Genomic DNA, 26913 nt, shown 5'->3' on the forward strand with positions numbered 1-26913 from the left:
GGCGGGGGCCGGGCCGAGCCGAGCCGCGCTCCGCGCTCCTGTCACAGCCCTCGCGGCACCTCCGCGCTCGGCCCCCCGCCCGCCCGCCTCAGCCCCCGGCTCCCCCAAGGATCGCTGTCAGTCGCTGTGATTTCATTTTAGGTTTTTCTAAAATTTCTTTTTTTCCACCTCGAAGGGGAGGAGCGCGCAACCCAGCTGGAAAATGAACCAGAATGTCTGAGAAAATGTCCAGCTTTCTGTACATCGGGGACATCGTGTCCCTGTACGCGGAGGGCTCCGTCAATGGGTTCATCAGCACGCTGGGGTGAGTGGGGCCGGGCGCGGAGCCGGCCCGCGGGCAGCGCCGGCGGCGGCGGCACAGGAAGGGGCGGCAGCGCTGCTCGGCGGAGCGGGGAAAGTAGGAAGTGATGGGGAGCGGCAGGGCATGAGAGAAGTTCCCGAGCGGGGCCCGGGCGGCCGCGGTGCCGCCGGCGGTGCCGGGATCCCCGCTCGGCTCCTGCCGGGGCTGCCCGAGCGCAGCACCAGAGCCCGCTCTCTGCCCTGCCCAAACGCCTTCCTGCGGTCTTTATGTATAGCTGACCTTTTAATTAATTAATTGGGTTTAATTGCCCGTCCGAGAATTTTTGACAAAGCCTTTGCTTTCTTGCTCACCGTCGTAGTCTGCTCGTTAAATGTGCATCCCTTTATTTCAGGTTGGTGTCCAGCACAATCTGGTTGTCAGTGATATTTATAATCAGATGTTTAACTTCAAGGGGATGAGCCATTTCCCGTGAGCTCTTTCTCTTTGCAAGGTGAAAAGATGTATTTTACTTCACTGAACTGCTGCTTGTTTCAGGTTTTTATTTACAGTGACCGCTTCAAATCATCCTTCTGGTATCCAGGAGGGAAAACCTCAGCGTAGAATGAGAATGATACGTTTCTTTACGTTGATACATTTTTTAAAACCATCCTGTAGTTCGCTTGCAGTGACATGTCCGGAGAGCGCAGTGCTTTCCTCTGATGTTTGTAGGAGAGCTGCAGGAGCTTCAGTGACTTTGTGGCATGTCCTGAAACCTTTACTGCTGGAAACAGCTCCTGTGCTGCATGGCTATAAGTGACACGATAGGCAAGGCAGGTCGGACTCCAGTAAATATCTGCTTAAACATTAGTGGTACCCTTGGAGTAGCAGTGAAGCTTACTAGGTCAAGTTAATGTGTGCCTGGGTATCGCTCCCATGTTTGTGTTAGGCTCCCTGTATTCTGAGATCCCTGTGATGTGGAGACTGCTGGTGTGAAAATGCAAACAATGAATGCCTAGGTTAACTTGGTGTGCTGCTGTTACTGGAAAAGAGCTGGTGTTCAAGGTCTTTTATATTTTTTGAAATCTTATTATTGCATCCAATCCTTGCTGTTCACTCTTTTGATCTGTTGACAAGTGTTTTTTCATGGTGTGTTCCTCTATTTGTTGATTTGGCGCCTCGTCTCTCCGTGACTCCCCGTGTTGTCTCACATCTTTTGTTTTGCTGACTCTTACAACTTTAAATTCCATCTGAAAACTTCTGCTTTCTGCAGCCGTTAATTGCTGGATATTGTTTCTTATTCTTGTTCTCCCCAGCACTTCCTTTTTGCTGGCACGGTCTGTTGCTAGTTGGTGGTGTTGTTGTGTCTCATCGCTGGGTTCTATCATCCGGAGGAAGCTGAGTGCCGTGCTTTTGCTTTTCATTGTGTTCCTCCTTTTTGAGAACACCTGCTGGTGTCATGGATGTTCCTGCTGTAACTGGTGCACGTACAACTGTCACTTGAATACGTGTTGGCATCTTCCTGTCACAAAATTCAGACTGCTGATCCTCCCCTGATCCCTCCGAGTTAAGGCAGAACATTTACTTCCAGTTTTATAGAGGAGAAGCCAAGATCCAGGCTTGCCTAGGGCACATGGGAGCTCTTTACTAGAAGAAACAAGTGAGCTCGAGCCAACATGTTCTATCCAGGCTCTGTTTTAGCCAAGAAAGCTACCTGGGATGAGACAGGAGTTCAAGAATGCTGATGTACCTCTGTTGGCTTTTCAGTACTGGCCTTTTGTGCTCTGCTCTGTGGCATGGTAAAGGCAGCTGCAGAACAAGGAGGCTGCAGTGGAGGAGCTCTGGGAAGCTAGAAGTCACCATTGGAAAACTCCCATGGCTACTCAATGGGAATGCTGACCCCTCTGTTGGTGGTACAAGAGCTTGGACTGAAATTTAAAACTGTGATGCCAAGTGACATTATCTGTGCCAGTTCTTTCAATTGCTGCCTTTGGACTGGCTGCAGCAACACAGGAGGCAGAAAAACCTCTTATATTCAGGGAAAAAGCTTGGCCAGCTGCACTTTTGGTATGTAACAATTGCTGAACTCATGCACCTTCTGAATTCCTGCAGGTTCTCTGCAAACTTCTTGAAAGAGGAGGCTTCACTGTCCAAAGGTTCCCCTAGTTGGTGAGGATGAAGTAGGGTTGGGAATGATAACTTGCTTCATTTGACTGATGGGAATCCTTGTTTGATTACTCTTGGTCGGATTGCTCAGGGTGATGTTCGGAAAGCTTAGCTTGCTCAGCACCTCTCTTACACTGCTGAGCCCACTGGGGAGTCTCCTGCTGTTTCAACAACTTGAAATACAGCTCAGGGCTAATGGCTGTTCAGCAGAGAGTCCTGTTTATTTTAAGCTGTCAAAGGCTAATTGTTTCTTAAATGAAACATGAGCAAGGTCATTCTATAAATAAGGTAAAAAAGTGCACAGCACCTCTCCAAGCAGGGCAAGTCTGTCACGTCAGTGGACATCACTCCTTGAAGGGTTGATCCAGCTCAACACATGAGTTTTGAGGGAGATTTCAAAGCATATAGGCTGTTTCTTGAATTTTGGAGTATTTTTTCCTCACTTGCCAGAGCAGAAATTTTCACATGCTCAGTGTCCAGATCATGTGTTGGGACAGGTTGATATCTGCTGTAACCTGAGTGTGGAAGTCTTGCTCTGGTGTAGTTCAGGAGATGTAAACCATCCCTTTTTATGAGACAGAGGTTCTCTGGCCCTGTGTCCAGGTGAGCATGCTGAGAGGTGCTAGGTGAGGGCAGGAGTGCCTTTCCACACCTCCCTGTACAAAGAGACTTTGAGAATTGCTGGAACTACATTCTGTCAGTGGGTCCCAAATGCTTGGAACACTTCTTGGAGATGGAAGAAGCCTGTGTCCTTGTCCTCACCCTCCTTGTCTCTGAATGGTTTCAGTGCCATAAACAGCTGTTGGATGTAAGCATGAAGGCTCTGCTTTCAGCTTGGATCCCTCTTAGTCAGAAGAGGAAACTGAACCTCTCTTGTGCATGTGGGACTTGTGCTGTAGGGTGGGATGGGAGCAGGGAAGTTGGGCACTGCTGCTCCAATTCTTGCTCCTTGGTCTATATTTTAAAAGACAGCAGCTTTGCTCGATTTTGGAAGAAGAGTAAACATCTGTCTCCAGGAGGATGTTCCAGGCTGTGGATCCCACAAGGAGAGGGGCACCTCTGGATTATGGTAAAGGAGAGGGTTTCAGGCCTCAGCAATCCCTTTTGGCTCCTACAGACCTCTGGATTCCTGAGGTACTGAGAGCCCAAGAAATTCCCTGCTCTTTTTTTCTGCTTGGCTTTGGGCTCCCTCTGGGTTTGGATGCTGCTTTGAGGTGCTGATGATGTGTAGTCTGGCTTTTCCAACCTCAAGGCTCTCTGAGTTTCCTCACCTTCCTTCCTTTTAAAGGCCTTCCTTCCTTTTAAAAAATGAGAATGCTTTTGGATGTATGAGCTGATTGTCGAGAAAATGTGTGGGAAAAGTAATTTACATCCATTGGTAGCATTCTGTCATTGCAAGATAGGTTTGATACTGGATTATTGAACTGTGCTAATTCTGCAGGGCTTCCCCTTATTTCTTTAGCTTTTAGTGTGTTTTGGCTTCTGCCCAGCTGGAGGCCTTATGTCCCACAGGACATGTGTGGCAGGGCCAGGCAATTAATCCATTGATCTCACATTGTCCTAGGCTGGTGCTGAGACCACCTTTCCCAGTATTTTTGCTATGAATGCTCTCAAATAATGCATGGTGGCAATTAAAACAGCATTAATCACCTATCAGTACAATGAGGGGAAGAAAATATTCTTCACTGGAGAGGTGGAAAAAAAAATAATGACAATGGCCAGGATCAGCTGGAGGAAACTTTGACGATGAGCCTGTTAGTTGCCATGGGGAGCTGCATTCCTGTCTCACCTCCATAAATGTGCAGTGAGAGATCTCCTGGAACATAATTAATGGAGCATGCAGCAGGACCTGCCTGCTCTGTGATAGATGGCCCTGGGTGATGAGGGGTGCTGAGACTTACTTATAAGCAGCAAAAATTTTGTTGTAAAATATTTGGGACTCATTTCCTTGCATGTAATGTTGATTTTTCTTGAACAACTTCTCTTAATTTTTGGAAGTGCTTGCTGGAATTTCCTTACTCAAAACCCAGATTTATTCAGGTTTATCCACTGGGTTTTTGTGAATTTAGTTGTCCTGTTGAACTTGGACTTCACTGAGGGGTTGAGTCAATCATACTCTGTGAAGAGACAAGATGAAGTAGAAAGTGCTTAAGAAGCAACATAAATCAAATTATAGCAGAGGCTAAAGTATGTCATCTTGGTGGCTTTAGGAATGGTGCTAAGAGAAAAGATGTACTGACTGATGATGCTTCCAAGACACCAATGTAGTGTTTTCATCAGTGCACTCATTTTTTCAACCTTTCTCTCCTGCTGTCTGTATGTGTAAGCTATGGTTAAGGAACAGAGTGTCTGTTCTTTAATTAAATAGCAAACCCTTTTTTTCATGTGCCAGCTGGAAAAAAGTAATTAGTCAGGAAAGAATAAAAAGCCTGAAGAAAGTGAGAGTGGCATAACTAGAATTAATCATAATTTGATTCTGACACATAGAGAATCAAATAATACCTAAAAGAGAGAGAGGAGTATGAATTTCAGCTTTTCTGGGGGAAAAAGTATTTGTATGTTTTGTTTCTTAGGTACTTTATCCTCTAGACTGACAGAACTAATAAAATTTGACAGTTTTGACTGTGTGATTCTGATTTTTTTTTTTTTTTAATACTGTGTAGGTTGGCATTTTCAGGAATATGTTCTCTTGGTTGTCTTTCTAATGCAGCAGCCCAGGTCTGAATTCTGCAGCTGCTTTGAATATATGGTGATGTACACTTTTCAGCTGCACAGTGCATTTCTTTTCTCTGATAACTAATAAGCTATGCATTATTAACTACTTTCATTGATCTTATAATAAACGCCATGTAAGTGGAGATGTAGGCATATAAATACACCTCTGTATCTCACACAGAGATTGCACACACCTTGCTATTCAATCCATATATCAAAGCTCATATCCTCTGTAATTATCCACTCTCACCAGCAATTAGGCACCGCTCCAGCTTTTATCACAACCTTATTTTGATGCTAGTTTCAAATAGTCTAACAGCAGTGCCATCTTTAAATAAACAATGAGACAAAGCTTTCCACAAAGCAGCCTCAGGGGAATCAAGCAGGCCCTGAGCCCCAGGGGAAGATGGTTTGTTTCAGAAGTTTAACTTGTTCACAGAACACAGCCTCAGTGTGAGGGAGCATAATATTAGGCTTAATTACAGCAGTATGATTTATGAGGCTGTATGCTTAAATGTAATATCCTTGGTTCAAAGGTCCCATTCTCAAACAGAGTTGGAAAGAAAATGGGGGTTAGGGGGGTTAGCTGATTGATTGGTGTGGAAGTGAGTTTACCCATAAGCTGTGTGGAAATAAAAGAAGACTTGGCTTTTGAATTGAGACAAAACTTATAAATTCTGTAGTTCTCTGCTGGGCTGTGGATGATGTGGGCAATAATCAGGAAAGAGAGGGGAGATTGTTTGACCTGTGTGACATGAAGTCTTTTTTACCTTGCTTTTACATAATGAGGGGATTAAACTAGACCACCTGCGCGTGGTTCTCGGCCTGACTAGAAACTACAGTTCCCCTGTATTTTTAAAGTAGTGCAGAGGAAGAAGTCAGTCAATCTCTGCCTTCCCCTGCCTGGAGGATTGTTTCCCAAGAGGCACACAGACCTTGGCTCAGCCGGGTGTTTCACAGCACGGCGAGGGCTTTGGAACCCTCCCCTGCTGGTGCTGCTCGGCTGGAGCCTGAGCCTGTTTGTTGGGCAACAGCTCAAAGCCGTGTCCTCTGCACTTGAAAGTCTGGTTTCTGCTTCCTTAGAAAGGTCTGCTACTTCTTGTAGCAGAAAAGGGATGTAGGTGAACCTTCATCACTTTGATACACTTGATGTCAAAATGGAGAAAAGAAAACTAACAGTAGTTCAAGGTTTAGTTTTTATCTTCTCAGTGCTGTGTTTTGTCACTTGATCAGAGATGCATATTTTAATTCTGTTAAGGACACAATTCCCCTTATGACTGATTGCTTTAAACCTTCAAAACCTACAAATTTGTTATTTGTAAATCTGATTCCATCTAATTACTTGAACCAGCAGTTCCAGCACTATGTAGATGTGTAGGCACTTCTGACACGGGTCCTGGTTTCAGCTGTTTATGGTGCTAAACCTTGATGTTTGGGACTCAGGGTAGATGCCTGGAGCTGAATGTTTTACTGTGGAAAGTTTAAAGTAAAATAGCCTTTCTGAGAGCAGGATTAGCCAAAAACCCCCAACCAACCACCAAACCAAAAAAGCATGTTATCCCCATTTTTTAAAAACCCCCATGAGTCTTGTGGATGTGTGTCAAGAGTCTTCCTGAGTGCAGGGCTCTCTCCAGCACTGCTTCTCCAGCATGGAGGGCTTGTCTTACTCTGCCCCTGTGGAGTTTTGCCCAGGTTTAGCAGGTGTAAGTTGGGGAAGGATTTTTCCCTAAGGCTTCCTGGGCTGTCGTGATTCCTGCTTCTTGCTGGGGGCAGCAGTTTTACCTGGCAGGGGCAGCTTCTCTCTGCTGACACTGGGTACCAAGAGCCCTCAACCTGACCTGCATCTGTGTGGAAGGTGAATCCCAATTCCCAGGATTTCCAGATTCCTTTCCTGGGGGGTCACAGGAGAGCTTCGTTTTCCAGCTGCTTTGTGTTCCATCTCTGGAGAAGTAAAAATTTCTGATTTTAGAGCTTCAGTTAATTTCAAATAAGAAACAAACTGAGAAATGACATTCTTGCTAGGTAAGGTTTTGGAAACAGAGTTGGACAAGAAAAACACAGGGTTAATATGTACTGATTCATGTCTGATATTAAGTACTGCTTGAGGTTTTGAGGTGCTGTTTTTGCTGGGATAGCCAAAAGGTTGTGTCAGGAATGGTCCTGTTGCTGTTGTTGCTGGTTTTGTTGTGACACTGTGCCTCAGTCTTTGTCTGCCTCTTATCCTGATTAGTTTGCATGTTTTGATTGCTGTTAGTAGATATAAAGCGTTTTCCAAAGTATGTGATTTAAAAACATTCTTATTCATTGCATACTAACAAAGGAAAGAGGGCCCTGAAGAGTGGGCTATAGGCTGCAGAAAAGAATATGAGGAAAACAGCCTCCCCTGGTCTTCCAGTGCTCCCTTGCAGGATGATGAAAGGGAGGAAGAGAGGTGTGTTGAATTCAGGATGAGAAATGAGCAGAGCAACTGTTAGAAGGGAAATGGGGCTGAAGGGGAGCAGGAGCTGCAGTTACCGGGAGATCTGCAGCCCCTGCTGAGAGAAAACAGCTCTGAAAGCTACTGACAAACTGTTCTTTTCAAAGGGAAGAAGTCAGCTTGCCATTGCTACTTTGCTATTTCAAATGTCTGAGGCCTGTGCTAAGGCTGGTGAGGTTTTAAATACTTGAATATTTGTTTGTTTTTTGTTATGAAGGTTTTTGTCTTTGTCCAGGAAAGCAAATGTTTTCTATCACCTTCTCCAAGAGAATGTATAAGGTAAAATGCCACTTCCTCAGAAAGAAATTGCAGTTTTAAGATTGCCTGTGATACTTTTTGTAACAATAAAAGTTAGATATGATGACTTGTACTACTTGGTAACCTTCTTATATAATAAAGTTTGGGCAATTAATGTGAAATGTCCCTTTAGGTCATTGCTGCTGCATGAATGAAGGTACTGGGTTGAAATTTATATTAGTTTCTTGGCAGAAGAAGGCTGGAAGAGCATATCCAAATGTAGTGGTTATCACTGTGGGTCCCTTCCAACTCAGCTTGCTCTGTGGTTCTGTGATTTGACACCAAGTTAAACTTCCTCCAGCTCTTTTCTGTATGATATTAAAACAGTAGTCAAGTTTTTGTTCTTTGACCTCTGACTGATAAAAATCAATGTCATTTAAAAGGAAAATCAACAAACAAACCCTGAAACGAGGCTCTTTATATGCAACTCAAAATACAGAAACTTCTTGTGATTCAATGCTTCGGCTTCTTATCTTGATTTTCTCTTAGAGGCTGGTTTGAATTTCAAACAGCTTTTTTATTCCCTGTACTTGACACACAGAAGTTAATCAGTGCTGCAGGGGCAGTTGAAAGCACACAGAATTAGGGAAACGACTGCTTAAACTCTTAGTAAGCCCCAGATTTTTTTATACCTGCTCCCCACAGTTAAAAGACAGCAATCCAGTTCTTAAGAGTAAATTTTGGGTAGTTGTGTCACGGTGAGCACTGTGATGTGGAAAATTTAACTTGGCATCTTTAGAGGGCAGCAAAGTTGGATGTGAGCATTATAGTTTTGTCCTGAATCTTGCAATAAAAGACTTGATTTGCAAAATCCCAATTCCTACACCTCTCTTACTTTTGGATATCCTCAGCTTCTCCTTCGTGTGCTTTGCTAAAATATTCTCAGTCACCTTTTCACTCTAATAATTTTTTACTGTTCAGAACAATAAGTTAAGAGAGGAAGCAAACCCAGTGTATTAGGAAAGACTGGATATCACTTTTGAAAACACTGAGAGCAGATCTTTGTTCAGTTGTGAATGCTAAAAAATGGTCAAATGCATCACTAAGCAAGTTTCATTCTTCTCATCAAAGAAAAAAGTTTAAAGCCTTCCTAGAAAGTTTGGCTTTTAAAAAAATCTTTTATTAATGAGAAAAAAAAGGAAAACAAACCAACAAACTGTATGGACTGAAAAAAGTTAACTTCCTGTTATTAATGTTTTTTTGATATTTTGGGCAATTTATTAGGTTATCAGTTTTTGCTAAGGTAGTCTCAGTTTCAGCAGAATGCGCTGTCCTTGCTTTGCTGACTGGCACTGGTGAGGGTGCCAGTCCATAAACTCCTGTTGCAAATCTGACAGGGCTCAGTGAGCTTCGCTCTATATAGAGCAGAAAAGTCAGGGTTTAGTGGAGAGTTTTGTGGAATATCAATGGAGTAAAATGAGGTTTTCTATCAGGCTTGCCAATATAAAAATCAGGTAGTACAACATCTATACTGCTTCCTAGGCTGTAGACAGAACTTAGTAAGTCAAACTTTACTGTCAAACAGGTTTCCTAAGTCCTGAACTGATGTATAAGTATTTTGGAGTTTAATGTTGCTGTGAGAACTGTAAAGCTGATTACTTCACTAAATACAAGAAGTCCAAGTTTCAAATGAGATTTTCAGGTATCTCTGCACTGTAGCATGTTATTTATAAAGAATAACCCTGTCTTTAAGTCATAAAAGTACAAAATAACATACAGAAAAATTAATTTTTTTTTTTTTTATTTTGGTGGTGAGGAGGTGGCAATTTATGTGTGGCAGGCTAGCCAAACTCATTAAAGGGATGGAGCACCTCTTTTGTGAGGAAAGGCTTAGAGAACTGGGATTGTTCAGCCTGAAGGGAGCCCACAGGGAAGATGGAAAGAGTCTCTTGACAAGGACCTGGAGTGAGAGGACAAGGGGGAATAGCTTCATATTGACAGAGAGCAGGTTTAGAATGGATATTGGGAAGAATTTCTTCCTGTGAGGTGGGTGAGGCCCTGGCACAGGTTGTCCAGAGAAGCTGTGGCTGCCCTTGGATACCTGGAAGTGTCCAAAGCCAGGCTGGATGGGGCTCTGAGCAACCTGGAATAGCTGAAGGTGTCCCTGCCCGTGGCAGGGGTATGGACTAAGATGATTTTTAAGGACACTTCCAGTCAGACCATTCTATTATACTATATATTATTTTCCTCAGAAAAAGTAACCCACAAAATAATTGCAAAGCTTCATGACATTGTTTACTGTATAAGTGATTTAAGATGTAGGTCCTACACCTGCAAATTTGCGGACTTGAACTGCAAAGATGTCATGAGACAATATTTTAAAAGAACCTGTTGAATAGGATACAAATTCAGATTTTTTTACTTCCCTGGCTTGATCTTCATGAGTATTAAAAGGTAAATTAGGATTTGATCAAGAGACCCCCTCAAAGGCAGACACCTGGCTGTTCAGAGAGGGCACTGCTGTGGCCCCTGGGCAGCTGCAGGGTCTGGCTTAGAGGTTTGCTCAGTGTGTGTTAGCAGTGGCTTCTCTTGCAGAAACAAAACAAGGTCAGGACCTGGCAGGCAATTAAGTCTTGTCTGTATTAACTTTTGTAGTTGAACAGGTTTTTCTGTCACTGAAGGCAAGGACCAATGAATGTCCCACACTCCCTCCCCCTGTAATATCTGGGATACACTAAAACCATGGTATGTAAAGCTTGGTTGTAACAGCTCATTTGAGGCCGTGCTGTGCGTGGGGCTAGTGGAGTGAAACCCTGGATTTCATCTGATCCATTTCCTTTCTGTGCCAGATTAAACTGTCCCTATGATCAGGCTGCTTTAATGGAACTGTTTTCCTTGAGCATTGCTGAAGTGGGACAGTGCTGGTTTGAGTTTTAAAGCATGGATCTAAAGTATGTTTGAAGGGAAACAGTGGATTAAGGGACACGAGCAGAGGAGCCACTTGCGCAAAGTTGTTGACAAATTGTGGAATACAAACAAAGACTCCAAGTTCGGGGCCAGTGCTCTTTTATAAGCATTGATCTGGCAAGCTGTTCAATGCATAAATTCTTTTATATTGGTTTCTCTCACAGTAACTGGGCTTATGCCAGTAGCGACAAAGCTAGTTAGTTCATTATGGTTCCCACATGTCAAAAGTTGTATTCTTTTATTTTAGGTATGTGTCTAAAGATGCAGAATTTATCATTTTAAGAAAACTGTGTCCTGAAGAGAGTCTTATACTTGCTGGCATTATTGTTATGCTCACCTATTGGGGGAACCTCGTTGGCTGATAAGTAAAATTAATGTTCTTCATTTGTAATGGAGGTGAGGGAGAAAATCCTGCTTCCTTTATGCAACCTGAGAAGTGGAGCAATAGAAGTCACCACCCAAAGCGCTTATGCTTGGCAAAGCTGCATAAAAACTGGGCTGTGTTACCCAAGAAACTTCTTAGAAAGAAAATCAGCATCATCAGGGCAAGGTGTACAGGCCTGAATGAGTACAGAGAACACAATGGAAAAACAAGTCATAGAGAAGAAAATCTGCTGACCCAAAAGCAATAAAATGAGTGTGCCACTGAGCACTCTTTTCTGAAAACTGCTATCAGAGAAACTCCTGCTGTTTGATATGTCCTTGGTTCAGGAAAAAAAAGAATTCACAAGTTCTTGGACTCATTGGACTCAACGATCTTAGAGGTATTTTCCAACCTAAATGATTCTGTGATTATATAAAACTATTTCCAAATGACAAATGAAAAAAATAGCTGACATAATCTCAAACTTTTCTTTATGGCAGAAACAGCCCTTAAGTCTTCAGAACTGACATAATTGCTTCTGACTAACAGTAATCTGGTATCATGGGATGGATCTTACTTCCAAAGTATAAATTTGTGACTGGTATTTGTGTGGATCCATAGTGCAAGAAGCAATCACAGAAAAGAAAAGAGACCAGAGAGAAGTGATACTATTTCTAATACAAGAACTGGAAGCCTTGGGGATAGAAGCAATAACAAAAATGCCATCTGGAGAAAGAGCTGAGTGCTTCAGTAGGAGTCAAAGCAAAGAGATTTCCTAGTGACACCTTGAGTGATGATTTGCAGATGAAAGTGAAACATTTTATAGGCAGCAATTAAAAACTGTTCAGGCAAGTTAGGGAAATGAGTGGCAAATAAACCCACTCTCAAGCAGCAGGGTGGGGTCACTGAGTTGGTCAAAAATATATTTGCTGTGGTTCTGATCTATTTTTCCACAAAATATAGGTGAGAGGAGTTTTGGATTGCTTTGTGTTTGAGCCTCAGCAGAGACTTGACTGTAGGAATGACCTCAAGATCAGCTGTGGAAGCACAGGTATGAGAAGGCAAGGGGCAGCTCAGAAGATGACAAAGTAGGACAGAAATTTTTGACCTCTCTGGGGATAACTCCTCATGGTGTTTAAAATTTCAGATATTTTAATTTTAATTTATCTGAGGAAGAAGTACATGGTCAGTACTATGCTGAGGCATCTGGAGAGCAGCTGGCACATTTTGCTGTAGGAATTAATACGGCTGTGCTTTCACGGGTGCTAACAGATTTGGGAGCAAGAGGGTCACCTTGATGCCTCACCCAAATTAAATCTTTGCAGATATTGTCTTAGGCAGAAAAAGACATTGCTTTTTCTTTCTTTCTCATAATTTGCAATGCCTTCTGAATAAGATGCAAAACCTGCTGAATCACACACCTGATGAATGTATTGCTCCTGTAACAGACTGCAGATCAGCCAAAAGCTTTCACAGACCATTTGGGCTCTTGCAATCATCTGAAAGCGTAGCATCCCCTCAAAGTGGCAAGATCAAGGTTTTCTGATCTCATCAGGCAAGTTTGGAATTTAGAAATGAGGTAGTACACAGGTGGTTATATTCATTCAGAAATTGTATCATGGCTTTGAAATTACTGAAACTGGGGGTGCTGCAGAGTCATGGCTGATTTGCAAAACGTATGATTTGGTGGCATGTAAGCAGGAAGTGGGAAATGGTGCAGGAAATGTGAAGTTGGCAAGACAGATAAAAGAGAGAGAGCCCAGCTCAACAGTGTCTTATGGGGGTGTCACTGCAGTGTGTGGCTGAGGAGCTGAGGGTTTTTTCCTGCCAGAGAACTGGGAGTTATGATTGTCCACTGAGACAGTTGTCATGTGTTTCACAAAATCACCCGGTGCTTGTGAAGTCAGGCACCAAAGGGCACTGCAAATAGGAAGAACTTGGCTGAATGACTTTTATAGATGTAGAAACAGGAGTAAACAATTTATGGCTCAAAGGAGAATTTGGAATTCTAAGTATTTTGCTAAGTCTTTGAGGCTGCAAACTTTTGAGGTTTCAGAAAAGACACCCTATCTCAGTGTGCCACAGGTGTGGGTAGAAAGGATTATTATGGACTTCTACCTTCAACTCTCTTATTTTATAGATTCAAGGAAATGAGGGCACTGTGTTTACTGCTTTTGAGGAATTTAAAACAGGAGTGGATGAGAACATGAATTATACTCCAGAAATTATTTTATTTCAATATAAAGCAAACTCCTACATTATGAAGAACTTTTGGGGTGATGTGGACTGTGTAGAAGATCAAACACTAGGTTGGAAAAGCTTGTTCCAGCCTGTTCAGTGGCATGAACATCTCTTGGATGGAATTTTACAGGAGAGCTTATGAAGTCCAGAGATTTACTGGATGTGAGTGAGACATAACGAATCAAGGAGAATTCAGTCCCAATTGCCCTTTGTGCCTCCTTTTTCTATGTAGCTGAAATATGTGTTAAAATAGTCTACCCTTGTAGTGACAAGTGCATAGACTAAGAAGACCAAGTTCATGTCCAGATCAAGAATAAAGATTTCCAACAAGCTATGGTGAAAGAAAGCATTTTTTTTCCCAGTATTCACTTTTTATCTATTATCTCAGTTTAGCAGAGATCCGTTTTGTAGGGTGGACCTTAAATACCTCTGTGAGTTCTCAGTCCTTCTCCATATAAAATGGGACTGAATTATTGTGAATGCAATGAAATGTGGGTTATTTAATCTAGTTGAAGAGGGAGGGGGATTTTCCTGTGCATTGTCAATACTGGTAGCTCTTTCCACATGGTTTGGTCTTAGTCTGAGGATGAGGGATTTTCTTTATGGAGGCTACTGTTCCCATCTTAAACTGGCACCTGGGTGTCCAGATGAAATTCTGTGTGTCTGAATTTCTGGTTCATATCAGCCCTTAATGTGGCAGCAGCTGCTTTCAAATGGGTCTTGTCTAGAGGGGATTACAGGGAGTGCTGTGAAGTCTCGTTTTACTTCCTCCACCTTGGCTACAGTGGGCTGAGAGGAAGTTGGATATTTGTGCTATGCCTTGCAGATAGAGAACTGAGCACTTGCTGGTCAGCTGTTTTCTGGGCACTGTGTTGCCAGAGTAAGTCAGCAGAATATCTGATTTAAATGCCACTGAAAGTCTGCTCCACGGCTATGACAGGATCTCTTCAAAGTTAGTTGTCAGGAACTTAGCAGAACTTCGGTGAGATAAGTGCTGTGATACTTTTTTCTAATTTCAGGATGACAAGTTAGAGACAAGCTTTTCTGTTGTGTAAACACAGAGCTTTAAACACAAATAGTTATTTTTAGTGCTCTTTTCCTATGACAAAAATTAAACTTGAAAGATAAAAATAAACAAAACCATGTTCTAAAACCTTTTCAGATTAAAGGTTAGAAAATAGAAAAAACAAAGACTCAAGCTTACTTCCAACTCACATAATTGCAGTCCAGCCAGATGTACAGCACATTGTGTGTTACAGGAATAATTTGTACTCCTTTTAAGTAACCAGAGTAGCAAGCAGCATATGCATGCAATGGAATAAATCCTTGTCTCTGCTTCAGCTTTTCTAAGAAATATGATAATATTTAGATTTAACTAATATCTGTTTCTATCTTAATGGATCTCAAGAGAGCAGTTAACTTCTGATGTCTTATTTAGGGTGCTGTACTGATGGAAGAATTTATACATGACTGAACTGTGGTGTCAGAGATGATTGTGTCTTTTGCCTTACTAAATAGTTTTTCAAACCACCAAGGCTGTGGGTGTATACTTACTCAGCAAGCTGTTTTTTATCAGTGGCTTCACATTACTGCTCCCCATCAAAACAGTTTATGTGAGTGTTTCTCAGCTCTCTCTAAGCAATATGAGCTCATATACTTAAGCAATTTAGTAGATGATTTGTGCTAACAGGGTTGACTGTTGCTTAGAGACCCTCAGGCTCAGAAAGGTTGTAATGTGAAATGAATGACCCAGATTAATGTTTACTTTTGCCCTTGCCTGTGTTTGGGTCAGTTGAGTTCTTTTATTGAATGTTGTAATCTATAGATCTTGTAACTCCAAGGAGTGTCAGGTTGTAGGCACGCAGTTTGTGGTGATTGGGGCTGGGGCTGAGCCTCATCCCCAGTGGGTCCAGCTGTGCAGGACAGATGAATGATATTGAAGGTAACGAGCCCAGGTGCACTGACCAACCACCAAAGGGAACAGAGGGCTCACAGGTGCAATGCATGAACATGAGGGGTATAAAAGGTTGGGCTGAAGGACAAGAAGTGTGGATGCTTACAGTCTGCAGAAGTGATGTGGTGTTGCTCTGTATGGATTGAAGCCTTCTTGAATTGTATGGTGATGATACTTGGTGTATCGTGGCCACCTCGAGTGTGACATATGCTGCAATGTCAGGTATGCTGTTTCATTTCCATTTGTCAAAGCAGAAAGTAGTGGAGCATTCTGCTCCAGAGAGGTGCTTGGGGCAAGGCTGGCAGCTGGGATTTCCAGTCAGGGAGGAAGCTTGGGAAGAGTATGTCTGTTTTAGGAGGAGGCCGGACTTTCTTCCACTCAGGCTGAAGCGTCTCAATGTCCTCTTAAACGGAAGTGTTAATCAAAATATAGCAGACTAATTGTTTATGTGAGTGGATAAGATTATCCCAGACAATGTGGTGCTGTTTGACTTGGAGAAGGAACTGTGTAACTGTATGCAAAGCTGCACTGCAGTGATAGACGATTGGCTTTTTGATTAGGTCATAAAATCTGGGGAGGTGATAAAAATTGAGCTGATTTTTGGGTGGGGTGCTCTGCTATCTTTCCAGATCAGCTTATAGCTGTGGAGTATTATTTACTATGCACAAGTGAATAGGGAATAGTAGCTGAGGCAGTGGGTAGGTTTTTAATCTTAATGTGCCAGGCAGCAGGTTAAGCTCTTGTGATAATGTGTCTGAGAGCTTTGTGGAGTGATAAGGAAAAGGTTAGAATAGTTTTACTGTGCTAAATATTATTGCACCATGTTAGATTAGAACTTCTAAAATGGGGATTGTTTGTACCAATTAGTTTAACTTGAAACTAGATGTGAGCTTCGTTATGCTTGTTTTTGTGTCCAGGTTCCCTTTGCAGGGAGAGTGTGCAGTAAGAGTTGCTGCTACAAAGACTCTAAGGGAACAGATGTGTCATGAAAATAAACCTCAGGATCTCAGCCTTGCCTGTTATTGCATTTATGACCTTGCACTGACACAAAGAGATGTAATACACAAAGCACCCTGAAAAGCAGAATGCCTTCTTCCTGAGAAGAGCTGCTAACATGTATCCCATATACTTTGTCTGCTCTGGCCAGAGAGAGCTGAAATCTCTAAAAAGGGAAACAGGTGGCTTTCCATTACATTTCTGCATGGTCCCCACTATCCTAGTTGAGAGCTAGTCATGCAGGAGGAAGGAATGAGGAACTAAGGATACTTAGTTCATCACCCATCATATTCTGACCTTTCTCCAGTTTCTTGTGGGAGCTGCATGGTCCTCTTCAAATCAGGTAACTTCTATTTCCTCCTGTCAGCCCTCATATTGTTTCTGTGCCTCAGACCCCTGTGCCATCCCGTTGCCAGCCTTTCCCACACCTGGAATTCTGCCCTTCCCCACCCCCCTGTTGCTTGAGGGCATCAAGAACTTCTTGCAGGACAAGCTAAATCCCCGTGTGCTCTGCTCTGTGTGCAGAGGAGCTGATCCCAAGGCTGTCCCTCTGCTATGCCTCCTGCCCAGCCCGCCAAGCAGCTGCTTGCCCAGTGCTCTGACAGGTCCTGTGGGTGAGTGCAGAAGGGGAAATGTTTTTTTTTTTTGTTTTTGTTTTTTTTTTTTTCCCATGCATACAATGAAAGGAAGCGTTGTAATAAATGGAGTGAGGTAAAAAGGCTTTCCCGGCACATTACCTTCTAACACTTCTTCATCCTGTTTCTCTGCTCCAGGTCCCACTCTGCTGTGGGGAGCAGGACTGAAATCCCCACAGCTGGCTCCTGCCAGCTCCCAAGGTCTGGCTTCCTCAGGCAGGGAAAGCTCTGCTTTGTCTTGTCAAGGGGGATGAAGGATGTTTCTCCCTTGGAGCTGGGCAAAGCAGGGTCTCTTGCACCTCAGCACGTTGGAGCTGGTGTAAGGAAGTGCTATTTCATTGCTAATGCAACAAAAGGAATAACAAAGTCTCCAGAAATTATGTAAAAGACAAGAGGGGTGGGTGGGAGAGTGGAGAGAGGAAACACTTGGAGATGTCTGCGGTGCTTCCTGTTTGCTTCTGAAAATTATGAGTCAGATCCCCCAGAAACAAAAGAGGGGTTTGAAAAATGGTGAGATTTAAAAAAAAGTAATCATGTGTGCATCTGTTCTCTTGGTCTTCTGGTTTTTGAGCTCTCAGAGCTGGAGGCAGTTTTTCACTTTTTTTGGGGTAGTGGTGACAGCAAGGAACACACACTCTTTTCCTTTCCAGTGAAAGTAGAGGGATTTTAATAGCTCTCAATGCAGCATCAGGAAGGAGACTAGTAGAAAAGATACCAAAGAATCACATGGTTTGGAATAAAATTTGTGATAACATCACAGTTCTTCTAGAGTTGATTGCTTTGCCTTGAAGAGCTTTTGCAACAGGGGTTAGGTGTAACCCTGGAGCTGGTTTGCCTTTTACTTTCTGAGGTATATACTTTGGCACAGAACGGAGAAGGTGCGTTGTTGTGTGCCCAGATTGTGTTTGATACTGATCCAGAAGGAGGAACCATGCTCCTTTTTCCCCAGTCAGACACAGTCTGCATCTTTAAAACCCATAGATTCTGTGGGATTTGTTGCATGAATGTTGATAAATGTATGTGTGTACAGCGGGATTGTGCTTCAAAAGGAAAAGTGAAGTGCATATCATTGTCCACTTATCGTATCACCAAGTGCAGGCTTTTCTAGAAAACCTGATTTCTTTGTTTCTCTGCCAGTTAATTCTCAGCAAATGTATGTTAGTGATAAAAGACTCCAGTTTTCCCAGTAGAAAGTGATTATTTGCAGGTGTTTTTCCCTCTGTTAAGGTGTTAGGATAAGCTGTGTGAGAAGACCTGGAAGCATTTCCTTCAGCTGAAAAGAATGCTGCTGAACTGGAGGGCCTGAAGGTAGAAGGCCAAACTCATTTCTTTGTAGCAGAGCTTGTTGTTAAGACACACCTTAGAAGGTGATCTGACTGACAGGTGACAGCACAGCCAGAGAGTCAGAGCTTCTTGGTGCTCAGCAGAGTCATTACTGAGAGCTCAGGTGGACCAAAAAAATCTGTATTAACAAATAAACACCTGCTCTTGTGTGCTCTGGGTGCTGCATGCAATAGCCTGTACTGCTGTAAGTGTTTCCTGGAGTGATTTTTGCCACTTATGCTGTCCCCAAAACCTGTGTAGGGATGGGCCTAGAGGGGTCCTGGAAGCTCCTCCTGGAGTGTGCAGGGATCCTGGTTAGAATGCTGAGCTCTGCTGAGCAGACATGAGGTTTTCTGTGCCTCAGAGCCTGGGTGTGTGATGTTGGCTGTTGTGAGTGTAGCCTCCTGGTGGGAGATGCCAGCCTGCCTGGTGGTCGGTTTGAGAAAGGTCTGAAACCATTCTGAAATGTGAATTTGCTTTTTATGTCATTTCCCTGCTTTAAAATGATGGTTATGAAAAGTTCCCACAAGCAGAACAGGCTCACACCTGTCCCCTTGCACAGAAGTGACTGTTTTGCCACCCTGCTTGTGGCTGCTGTTCTGTGACTCTCCTGCTTCCCAGCTCCTTCCACTGTGGCTGGAGCATTCCCAAGCATTTCCTCTTCTGCTTTCTGCTCTGTGCTGCTATGTGGGATTCTCTCAAGCGAGTGTGTACAGGTTGGAGGTAGGTGTGGCAAAGGGCTCCCAGCAACTGGGAAAGCAGCTCTGAGACAATCTGGAACAGCTCCCAAAATGATTTCTCCCCATAGGAAACTGGCTCTTCTTGGTTTTAAAACAAGTAAATAAAGTCACTGATTTCTCAGCTTGTTTTTGTTTGGAAGGTTTTTTTTTAACTTGCTGCTGAAGAAAGAAAAGAAGCAAAGAGAACGTGCAAAAGTACCTGGTCCAGCTGCAAAAATTTGTAAACATTTATTGTTGCAAAGTGGAAATAAAAATCACGTAATCCTTTGTTGAGAGAACTGGGGCATGTGTTGATGTGGAGGTTTCTCCTGTGCACAATTCTCACTGCCACCGGTGAGAGCTGGACATGTCAAAGGGTGAGCAGACCTTGTTCAGGGAATTCCTGCCAGCCAAGGTCATTGTCCCCAGGGGCAGAAGTAAAGGCTGAAACCAGTAGCAGGATTTTAGGAGCTGGATTGCATGCTGGCTGCAAGCTGGGTGGTGTTGATGCTGTTCAACCTGAGAACTGTCTCCTTTTATCTGAAGGCAAAACCAGGCAGTGCTGTAATTTCAGAGCAAGGGGAGTGGTCAGGAAAGGTTCGTGTTCCCAATGTAAAGCCCAGGTTTGCACCCAGTGCCAGGATATTGCACATCTCATGGAAAGGGGCTGTGGCTGGGGGAGCTCAGGGTGTGAGGTGTGTGATTGGACAGTTTCTGGGGCTGCTGAAGGAAGGTGCACTAAAGGATATAAGAAACACTGGGTCAGGTGCTGAGTTGCTACAGAAGACAGCTGTTTGATTTCAGTGGAATTACATGTGTTCACATTAGCCTGGGACTTGTCCCCATTGTTTGCCTCTGAAATGAAGTGAGCCCTTTCTTTGCTTGGTACCCTGACACATAAGCGTTTGTAAGATGGATGGTTTTGTTATCTCTATTGGCTGAAAAAATTGGGTTTTTTCCACTTAAGCAAAAAATAAGGCATTAGAATTTGCCTCTCCTGTGTAAAATAAGCACCGCAGAATGCATAAAATGTCAGCACTTTGGTTGAGCAATGTTTTCCACTCACATTTTTACATAGTGTGACATGGGTTGGTCTGCTGGATTATTGCTGTTTGTGTTACCAAATGGAGAAAGAACTTGGATAATTTTCCAGGATTTGCATTCGAACATGTGTTTGCAGGATTGATAATTTCTTCATGTATACATACGTATATATTTATTTACTTATGTGTATGTATATATTTTTGTATCCATGTGTTTGCCTATATATGCATGTTGTCATTCCAGATGCTGAGGTTCACTATTGGCCTTACAGTAGAGGCTGGTTTGTCTGCTTAAACAACAATATTTTTACATTGTGCTATTTCAGCCAAGTTTCCTCATTTTCTTCCGTTGCTTATGCTTCCTTTCAGTAAGGGTTGCCATTTTGATGAGTGGGTGTGACTGCCTTCGTTATGGGGATGAAGTCACTTTTTGATCACTGGACAGATATTGGCATTTCTCAACAGTGTTTTTCTGAGTAAATCTCTCCATTTTCATTAGGTCCAGCCTTTCTCACCCCTCTTATTAGCACATACTTCTTCAAAGCAGTCCTTTCAAGTGGCCATTCACAAAAATGTGCAAAGCTGAGAAAAAACCCTCAAATGCTTCTGTTGTAAACTAAACATGGAATTTGTTTTGATTTGGATTATTTTCCCCATGCTGCTGGCTTAGCTTTGCTGTCTGTGGCTGAATAGGTAACTCTGCAGTGAGTTCTGCTTGGTTTTGGGAGCAGTGATGCTTTTACTAGGATTTCTCTTCTGAAGTCACTGTGTACCATGAAAATTTAAACTACTCAGTCTGATAGGGATTGGTTAGTGAGCTACATGTCTAAAATTCACATAAATCTGCAGGGCTGCCTCTGACACCCTTATTTTTAGTTTACAGTGGTCTCAGTGTTCCTAATGTGTTTTAGGTTGATATACCTAGTAATTCTACTTTATCTGTGCTTTCTTACATTGAGACAGCTGACTTGCAGACCTGTTACAGGTGTTTGTCAAGTGTGAGCAAGCAGAGTTAATATGTGTAATCTTAATTTACATCTAAATTTGGGCCAAATCCTGGGCTTGTTACAATGTTTGCATTCCATGTGTAGTTAGTGGGATTAATTGGAAATGCTGCAGAGGTTTGATTGCAATGAAATCTTTGATGAATGACCCTCAGTGTGAGGTGCTAACACTGCTGCATCTTTAAACTTTATTCCTTAGTGCACTTTTGTGATGATGGGGATGAAATCCTGGCCTCAGAGACACATCAGTGGAAAATTTGTTCATTCAAAGACAGCTGAGGTTTCAGCTGAAAGGAAAATGTTAGTAATGGAAAAATTGTTCAGTCCTCCAGGTGAAGTGCATTATTAATGGGTCTGTGTTCTGCAAGCCACTAAAGAAAGCCTTCAGAAAGCTTTCCCGATACTCATTTTATAATTTCAATTTTTTTTAGCTTTATTATAAATTTCACCCAAAAGAGCGTTTGCCTGTGGAAGGGTTTTCCAATTAAATGCCTTTAGGCTGTTGTAACATTCTTGTATTATAGACTCTTACTTTTCATATTTTAAAAAATAGAAAAGAAACAAAGGAAGAAATCAACCATTTCCTTGGGTTTATGGGAATGTAATTTGTTTATCAAAGGCACTGAGACAGACTGAAGCCAAAACCTGCCTGGTAGCAGAGTGCCAGTGTTGTAGAGAAATAAAGCAGGTTGGGTGTGCCTGGGGAGGGAGCTGGGTGGGACAGGGGGGCACACCAATTCCCCATGGAATCACAGAATATCCTGAGCTGCAAGGACCCACAAGGAGTCCAACTCCTGGCCTTGCACAATGCAAGGAGAACCTTGAAGAATCACACCCTGTGCCTGAGGGCATTGTCCAAACACTTCTTGAGCTCTCTCAGCCTTGTGCTTGTGACCAATTCCCAGTCCCCTATTGACAGCAGAAAATAGGTATGCTTGGCACCACTGAAAAGGGCTTGATGTATGTTGTATTGATAAGAGGATCTTGAAATACTGTACAAATGTTCATTTACTTGGCAAAAATTACTATGTCCAAGCAAAGCTTTGTACAATTTTCTTGGTGCATTAATGGCTTACCTATTAGGCCAAGGAAATTGCGAAACTGAGACTGAAATCCAAGAGCGATGCTTTCTCCCTTCCTCTGTAACCTCCAAATAACATTTTATTCCTTTGTCATAATTTATTTTAGCTGTGTTCTTATAATTTAATTGAAATTGCACAATGTCTTAAATGTAAATATAGCTATAAAAAGGGATAAAAAAGTTCTACTGAACAGAAGCTTTTGCAATCTAAAAGCATGATTGGCTATAGCACAATACAATAGGATAACAAAATGACATTCAGGATTTATAGCTGGATTATGTAATTGAGCAGAAAAACTGCTTTTACTCCCTCCCCTTGACATGCAAGCCTGCAGGTACAGTTACAAGAATATATGAATGCACTATCAGATAAGGGGAAAAACTTTAGGGCTAATTATTTGTGCAATTATTAGTGCAAATGTGGAGCTGCCTGCTTGTATGGTGGTGTTTTTGTTTCCCAGTGTGTGCTTGGGATTGTGCTTTCTGCCCTTGTGTCTCTACACCATTTGCTAATACAATTCAAAGTGACCCATGCAAGCATTTTTGGGATGGTGGGAATGGCTGAGTGTTCCTCCTCTGTGTAGCTTACATAAAATGCATCCACATCTTTGTTTCATGCTGAAGATTGTTCATGGTGAAATTTGTCTGCTGTTTTAGACACCTTGAAGAGTATGGAATGTTATAGATACATAGAATTTTGCTTTCCCATTGTAAGGGTATTTATTAATCAGCTCTTTTCAACCTGTTTTATGCTTTGTGTTTGTGGCAATTAAAATTTGTTCAGCAAGGAAAGTATAAAGTTCCTAAGGTTTGAGGCAGGCAGGAGCCAGACTTTCTTGCTGCTGTACCTCACTGGTATAAAGTGAACTTCTTTAAATATTGTGTCCTGCTGTCCTCCCATTAGTCAAAAGGGCTTTTTAGCATGGAATCTTCCTAAATTATGCAGAGATTTAATAGCCCTTCTCTAAGTTCAAGGAAGAGCCTTTTTATTTTCTGCTTGAACTGGGATTCTGCTTGAGCTTAGGGTTTTGCCTGATGTGAAAAGGTGATGGTGAAAAATTTGGTGTTGGAAAGAGACAGGAAAATGGACACATTTCATACAGGGTAGCTAATCATAGAGCTATAAATAATTTGAAGCAGGACTGGTAGTCAGAAAGGAGTATGAACTCACATTTTGGGAAGGGTGAGGTAGGATGACTGTAGATTTTTGGCAGGAGACCACTTGAAGCACACAAGAAGTGGGCTGACCTAGATGCCTGATAAGAGGCTCAATGAAATGAAAAGTGGGTGGATTTGGAGAAGAACTGGGTGGATCTGATTGTTTTGGCACTTAGGTATTTATGTTTGATTTCCAGGGCAGCGAAAATTTAATCGCCTATTGTTCATTATTGGTTGGTTTCTTGGTGGTATGACTGGCACCTCTCTTCCCGAGTGGTTGCTGGGATGTGTGGAGCATGGGAGAGGCTTTGTGCTTTAGTTTGGGAGCAAAGAAGTGTCCTGGGTGGCAGGTGCTCTGGAGGAACATTTCTGTGGAGGAGGTTGTATGAAGGGACAGCTGAGGAGCAAAGCAAGGGGAGGTTTTGTGGGCTGCTCCTTTGTTCATGAGAGGATGTTGAGGTTATGTGGTTTTGGGATAGAACCTCAGCATTCTTTGTGAATAAATATGTTGCTGGGCTCCACTGGCAGTTAAAATGTCCAGCTTTTCTTGCTGATGCCTGTCACCAACTTTGCCCCTCTGCCTCCTGCTGCCCAGGCCTTGTGCTGCTCAAAATGGCAGTGAAATTATGATACCATTAAGAGAGTAAAAGGTGAGCATCTTAGATTGAAGACATTGCCTCTAGCTTAATTTATTCAGCTTTTTGAGGAGTAAAATACTCAATAGATGTATAAATAGTACCAAATGTGTAACAGACATCAGCAGCTGGGTCTTGTATTTTTAGACAAGTAGCACATGCACGTGCAGTTTCACATATGGGGGAGTCTGTGTGCTCATGTGTTTATTGAGGAATTGTTGTACTTAATATCGGCTATGATTATTGGATGGAAATCTCTGTTGGTAGGAAGAGACAAAATACATTTCAGAATGGTACTTTTGAAACTCCATGCATAAAGGTAAGATAAATGATGATGTGGCTGCTTTCTTTGACAATCTGAAAAGCATCTTATGTTATGAAAGAGACCTAAAATTCGTGAAACCCACCATAATTCCTTTCCTGTTGTTTTCTTATATTGGTGTTTGTTCTTTGAGAATGCAACTGTATCTCAGTAGTAAATCTAAAATAACTCATCCCTAGGAAGAGTCCTTCTAGGATTACAGCTGTACAAGTATTCCTTGACTCTTGCACTACATCTGCAAGAAACCTCTGGTGTATTTCCTTTGGCCTGTGTTAGGTAATCAGGGGAGCTTACAGGACACAAAGACTTATGGAGCATATATGATTCCTATCTATGCACCCAGGTACTATTAGACTTTTCTGCCAGCATACTTTGTTTATCAGTTATCCTGCTGTTGCTCAGACCTGCTCCTCTCACCCCAGTGTCCTTCCTCCCATTTCAACAGAGAAGAGACAGCTTCAACTCCACCAGATGATGGGGGAGAATGAGAGGAAGAGAGGTGCAGAACTCTCTAGGTTCATGCTTTGACCACTTGACATGAGGCAGAACTTTCCTCCTGTGCAGTGACAGGTGTGCGGTGTCCTCACTGGAGATATTCCAGAGCTGCCTGGGTAAAATCCTGTGCTCTGGGAGGGCCCAGCTGCCCCACTGTGGCTCCTTCCACCCTGACCCATCCTGGGTGATTCTGTGATGATAGTGGGGAGTTGAAACTGCCTTGACTTGCCCCACCTCTCTGGAGAAGCACCCCTTGTCTCCTAGGCATTGCTTTAGGTAGCTCCAATTCTTGTTTGATGATCCTTTGTACACTGGAGCTGTGTACACTACTGTGCACTGTGAGGCCTTAATAGCTTAAACACCTGCTGGTCTGTAAAGTTGGCTGCTTGTGGCACTAACGATGAAGAACTGCCCTTGCTTGCCCTGCAGTGAGTGGAAAAACTTCCACTGGCTTAGGTGGGAGAATGACTGGGCATCTGTGACAAGCAGTCTCATGAGTCTTGTTGCTTTCAGACCCTAATTTTGCAATTATTGAATACAAAAGGCCATGCGTAAAGTCCAGGGGTGTAATTGCTGTTCTGACTTTCCTGGTGATTTATCTTAGGCAGTACCAATGAACTGTACAGCTTAATTACAGCAGTTACTTGGAGGGATTGTGCAAACCCCAGGTATTTATCGTGTTCAGGGGAGACCTAGCTCAGCTAGAGATAATTTCATACATGGGCAGGGATTGCCTTTGTCATTTATGTGCTGCCAATGTATGGAAAACTGAAATGCAGTTGTGTTGTATGTACCGGGTGCTGAATGACAGCAAGAGAGCACAAAGCAGTATTGTCTGTGGTCCAGCTGAGGAATTAAACCCCCTGAAGCTAAAGCTGCTCTGATAGTACCATGGTTAAGTGGCTTGACTATTGTCACCATAATTTGGATCAGTGTTTACATAGCTTGCACTTTTTATGGTATAATACAATAAATATAATACTGCTTGTACCTGAAAAGCCTGGTCTGGTGCACTTTGACCTCCTATTCAAATGTACAAGCAAGTGATCTTAAAACCTGCTGTGCTGTGGTCTGACAGTCACTGCAGGTGCCTAGGACCTTTTGCAGCCAAGCCTGTTGTTTGGTTTCACACATCTCAAATGGATTTGTTAGCAGGTTTCAAAGGTCTTGAATTGCTGCTTGTTTAATGCAGCCACCAGTAACAAACCAGCAGCTGCTTTTGGCTCGCTATAAAAATGGGATTTGAATATTTTGAATTGTGTGTCAGAGGAAGTGGTCTGTGTTTGAAGAACCTCTTCTGTTCCCCTCCACAGAGCAGGCTGAAGTCTTGCATCATGTGCAATGTGCAGCTCTCCTCTCCCTTCAGTACCATAACAAGCACCTCCAGAGTAAACAAGGGGCTGTTAGACTCCCTGAAGGTCATGCAGCTGGAATACAGGATGAATGGCGTTATGTGGAAATTCTGGGGATTAAATTGTTAATAACTGCTAAATAAACAAAGGAATATTTTCCTCAGATTTTTGTTCTTGTGTTATAAGAAACAAAGGTGTGAGAAGCTGAGGTGCTGAGCAAGGGCTCAGGAACTGATGTTCCTGCTCTGTTCATGCCACTGCCCTGCCTCATGTCAATCAACCTTTCTGTGCTCTGATTTTGTGTCCATAGGGTGGAAGTGGTACCAGCTCCTTTTTCCTTTGTCTTCTCTGATGTCTTTGGTTCCTAAATGCTGCCAAATTCATTTATGGTTCTTATCTTTGTGCTTTTTGAAAGTGCCCAACAGCAGGTGATGAGTATTAATTGTTGAATGTCTGTTCTCTGCCAGGCTAGTGTGTTTGAGCACTGCAGCTGGCTGGCTCAGTCAGAGAGAGTGCAGGATCTCATTTCTTTTGCTCAGCACCAACATCTTGTTCTCTATCTGGCTTTTGCTGCAGCAACATGCCACAGTTGTAGTTGTCGTGAGGGTGCACAAGTTGTCACCAAGGAATGGAGGAGGTTCCTTGTGAGTTATGGTTGGCTTTTCAATATACCTCCACCCATAAAGTCAAACCTTATGGGTTCCTCCTTAAAAACCTTGGCATTAAAATCCTTTGTCAAAGCTTCTGTTAAGG

At 42.8% G+C, this 26913-nt stretch overlaps 1 protein-coding gene across 8 annotated transcripts in view; it reads left to right on the top strand.

Moving 5' to 3' along the window:
- Window positions 1–20: 20 nt before the first annotated feature.
- Window positions 21–26913, top strand: part of ITPR2 (inositol 1,4,5-trisphosphate receptor type 2) — a 242560-nt gene continuing 215667 nt past the window's right edge. For 3 of the 8 annotated variants that reach the window (XM_021538669.4, XM_085570357.1, XM_085570356.1), the window contains exon 1: window positions 21–304. In XM_021538669.4, the coding sequence (XP_021394344.2) occupies window positions 213–304 (92 nt within the window). In that variant the 5' untranslated portion in view covers window positions 21–212. The other 5 variants (XM_085570355.1, XM_021538671.4, XM_085570354.1 and 2 more) reach the window with 5 other exon arrangements.

This window comes from Lonchura striata, chromosome 1A (genome assembly GCF_050655825.1).
Source record: "Lonchura striata isolate lonStrDom1 chromosome 1A, ASM5065582v1, whole genome shotgun sequence".
In the NCBI taxonomy this organism is placed as follows: Eukaryota; Metazoa; Chordata; class Aves; order Passeriformes; family Estrildidae; genus Lonchura; species Lonchura striata.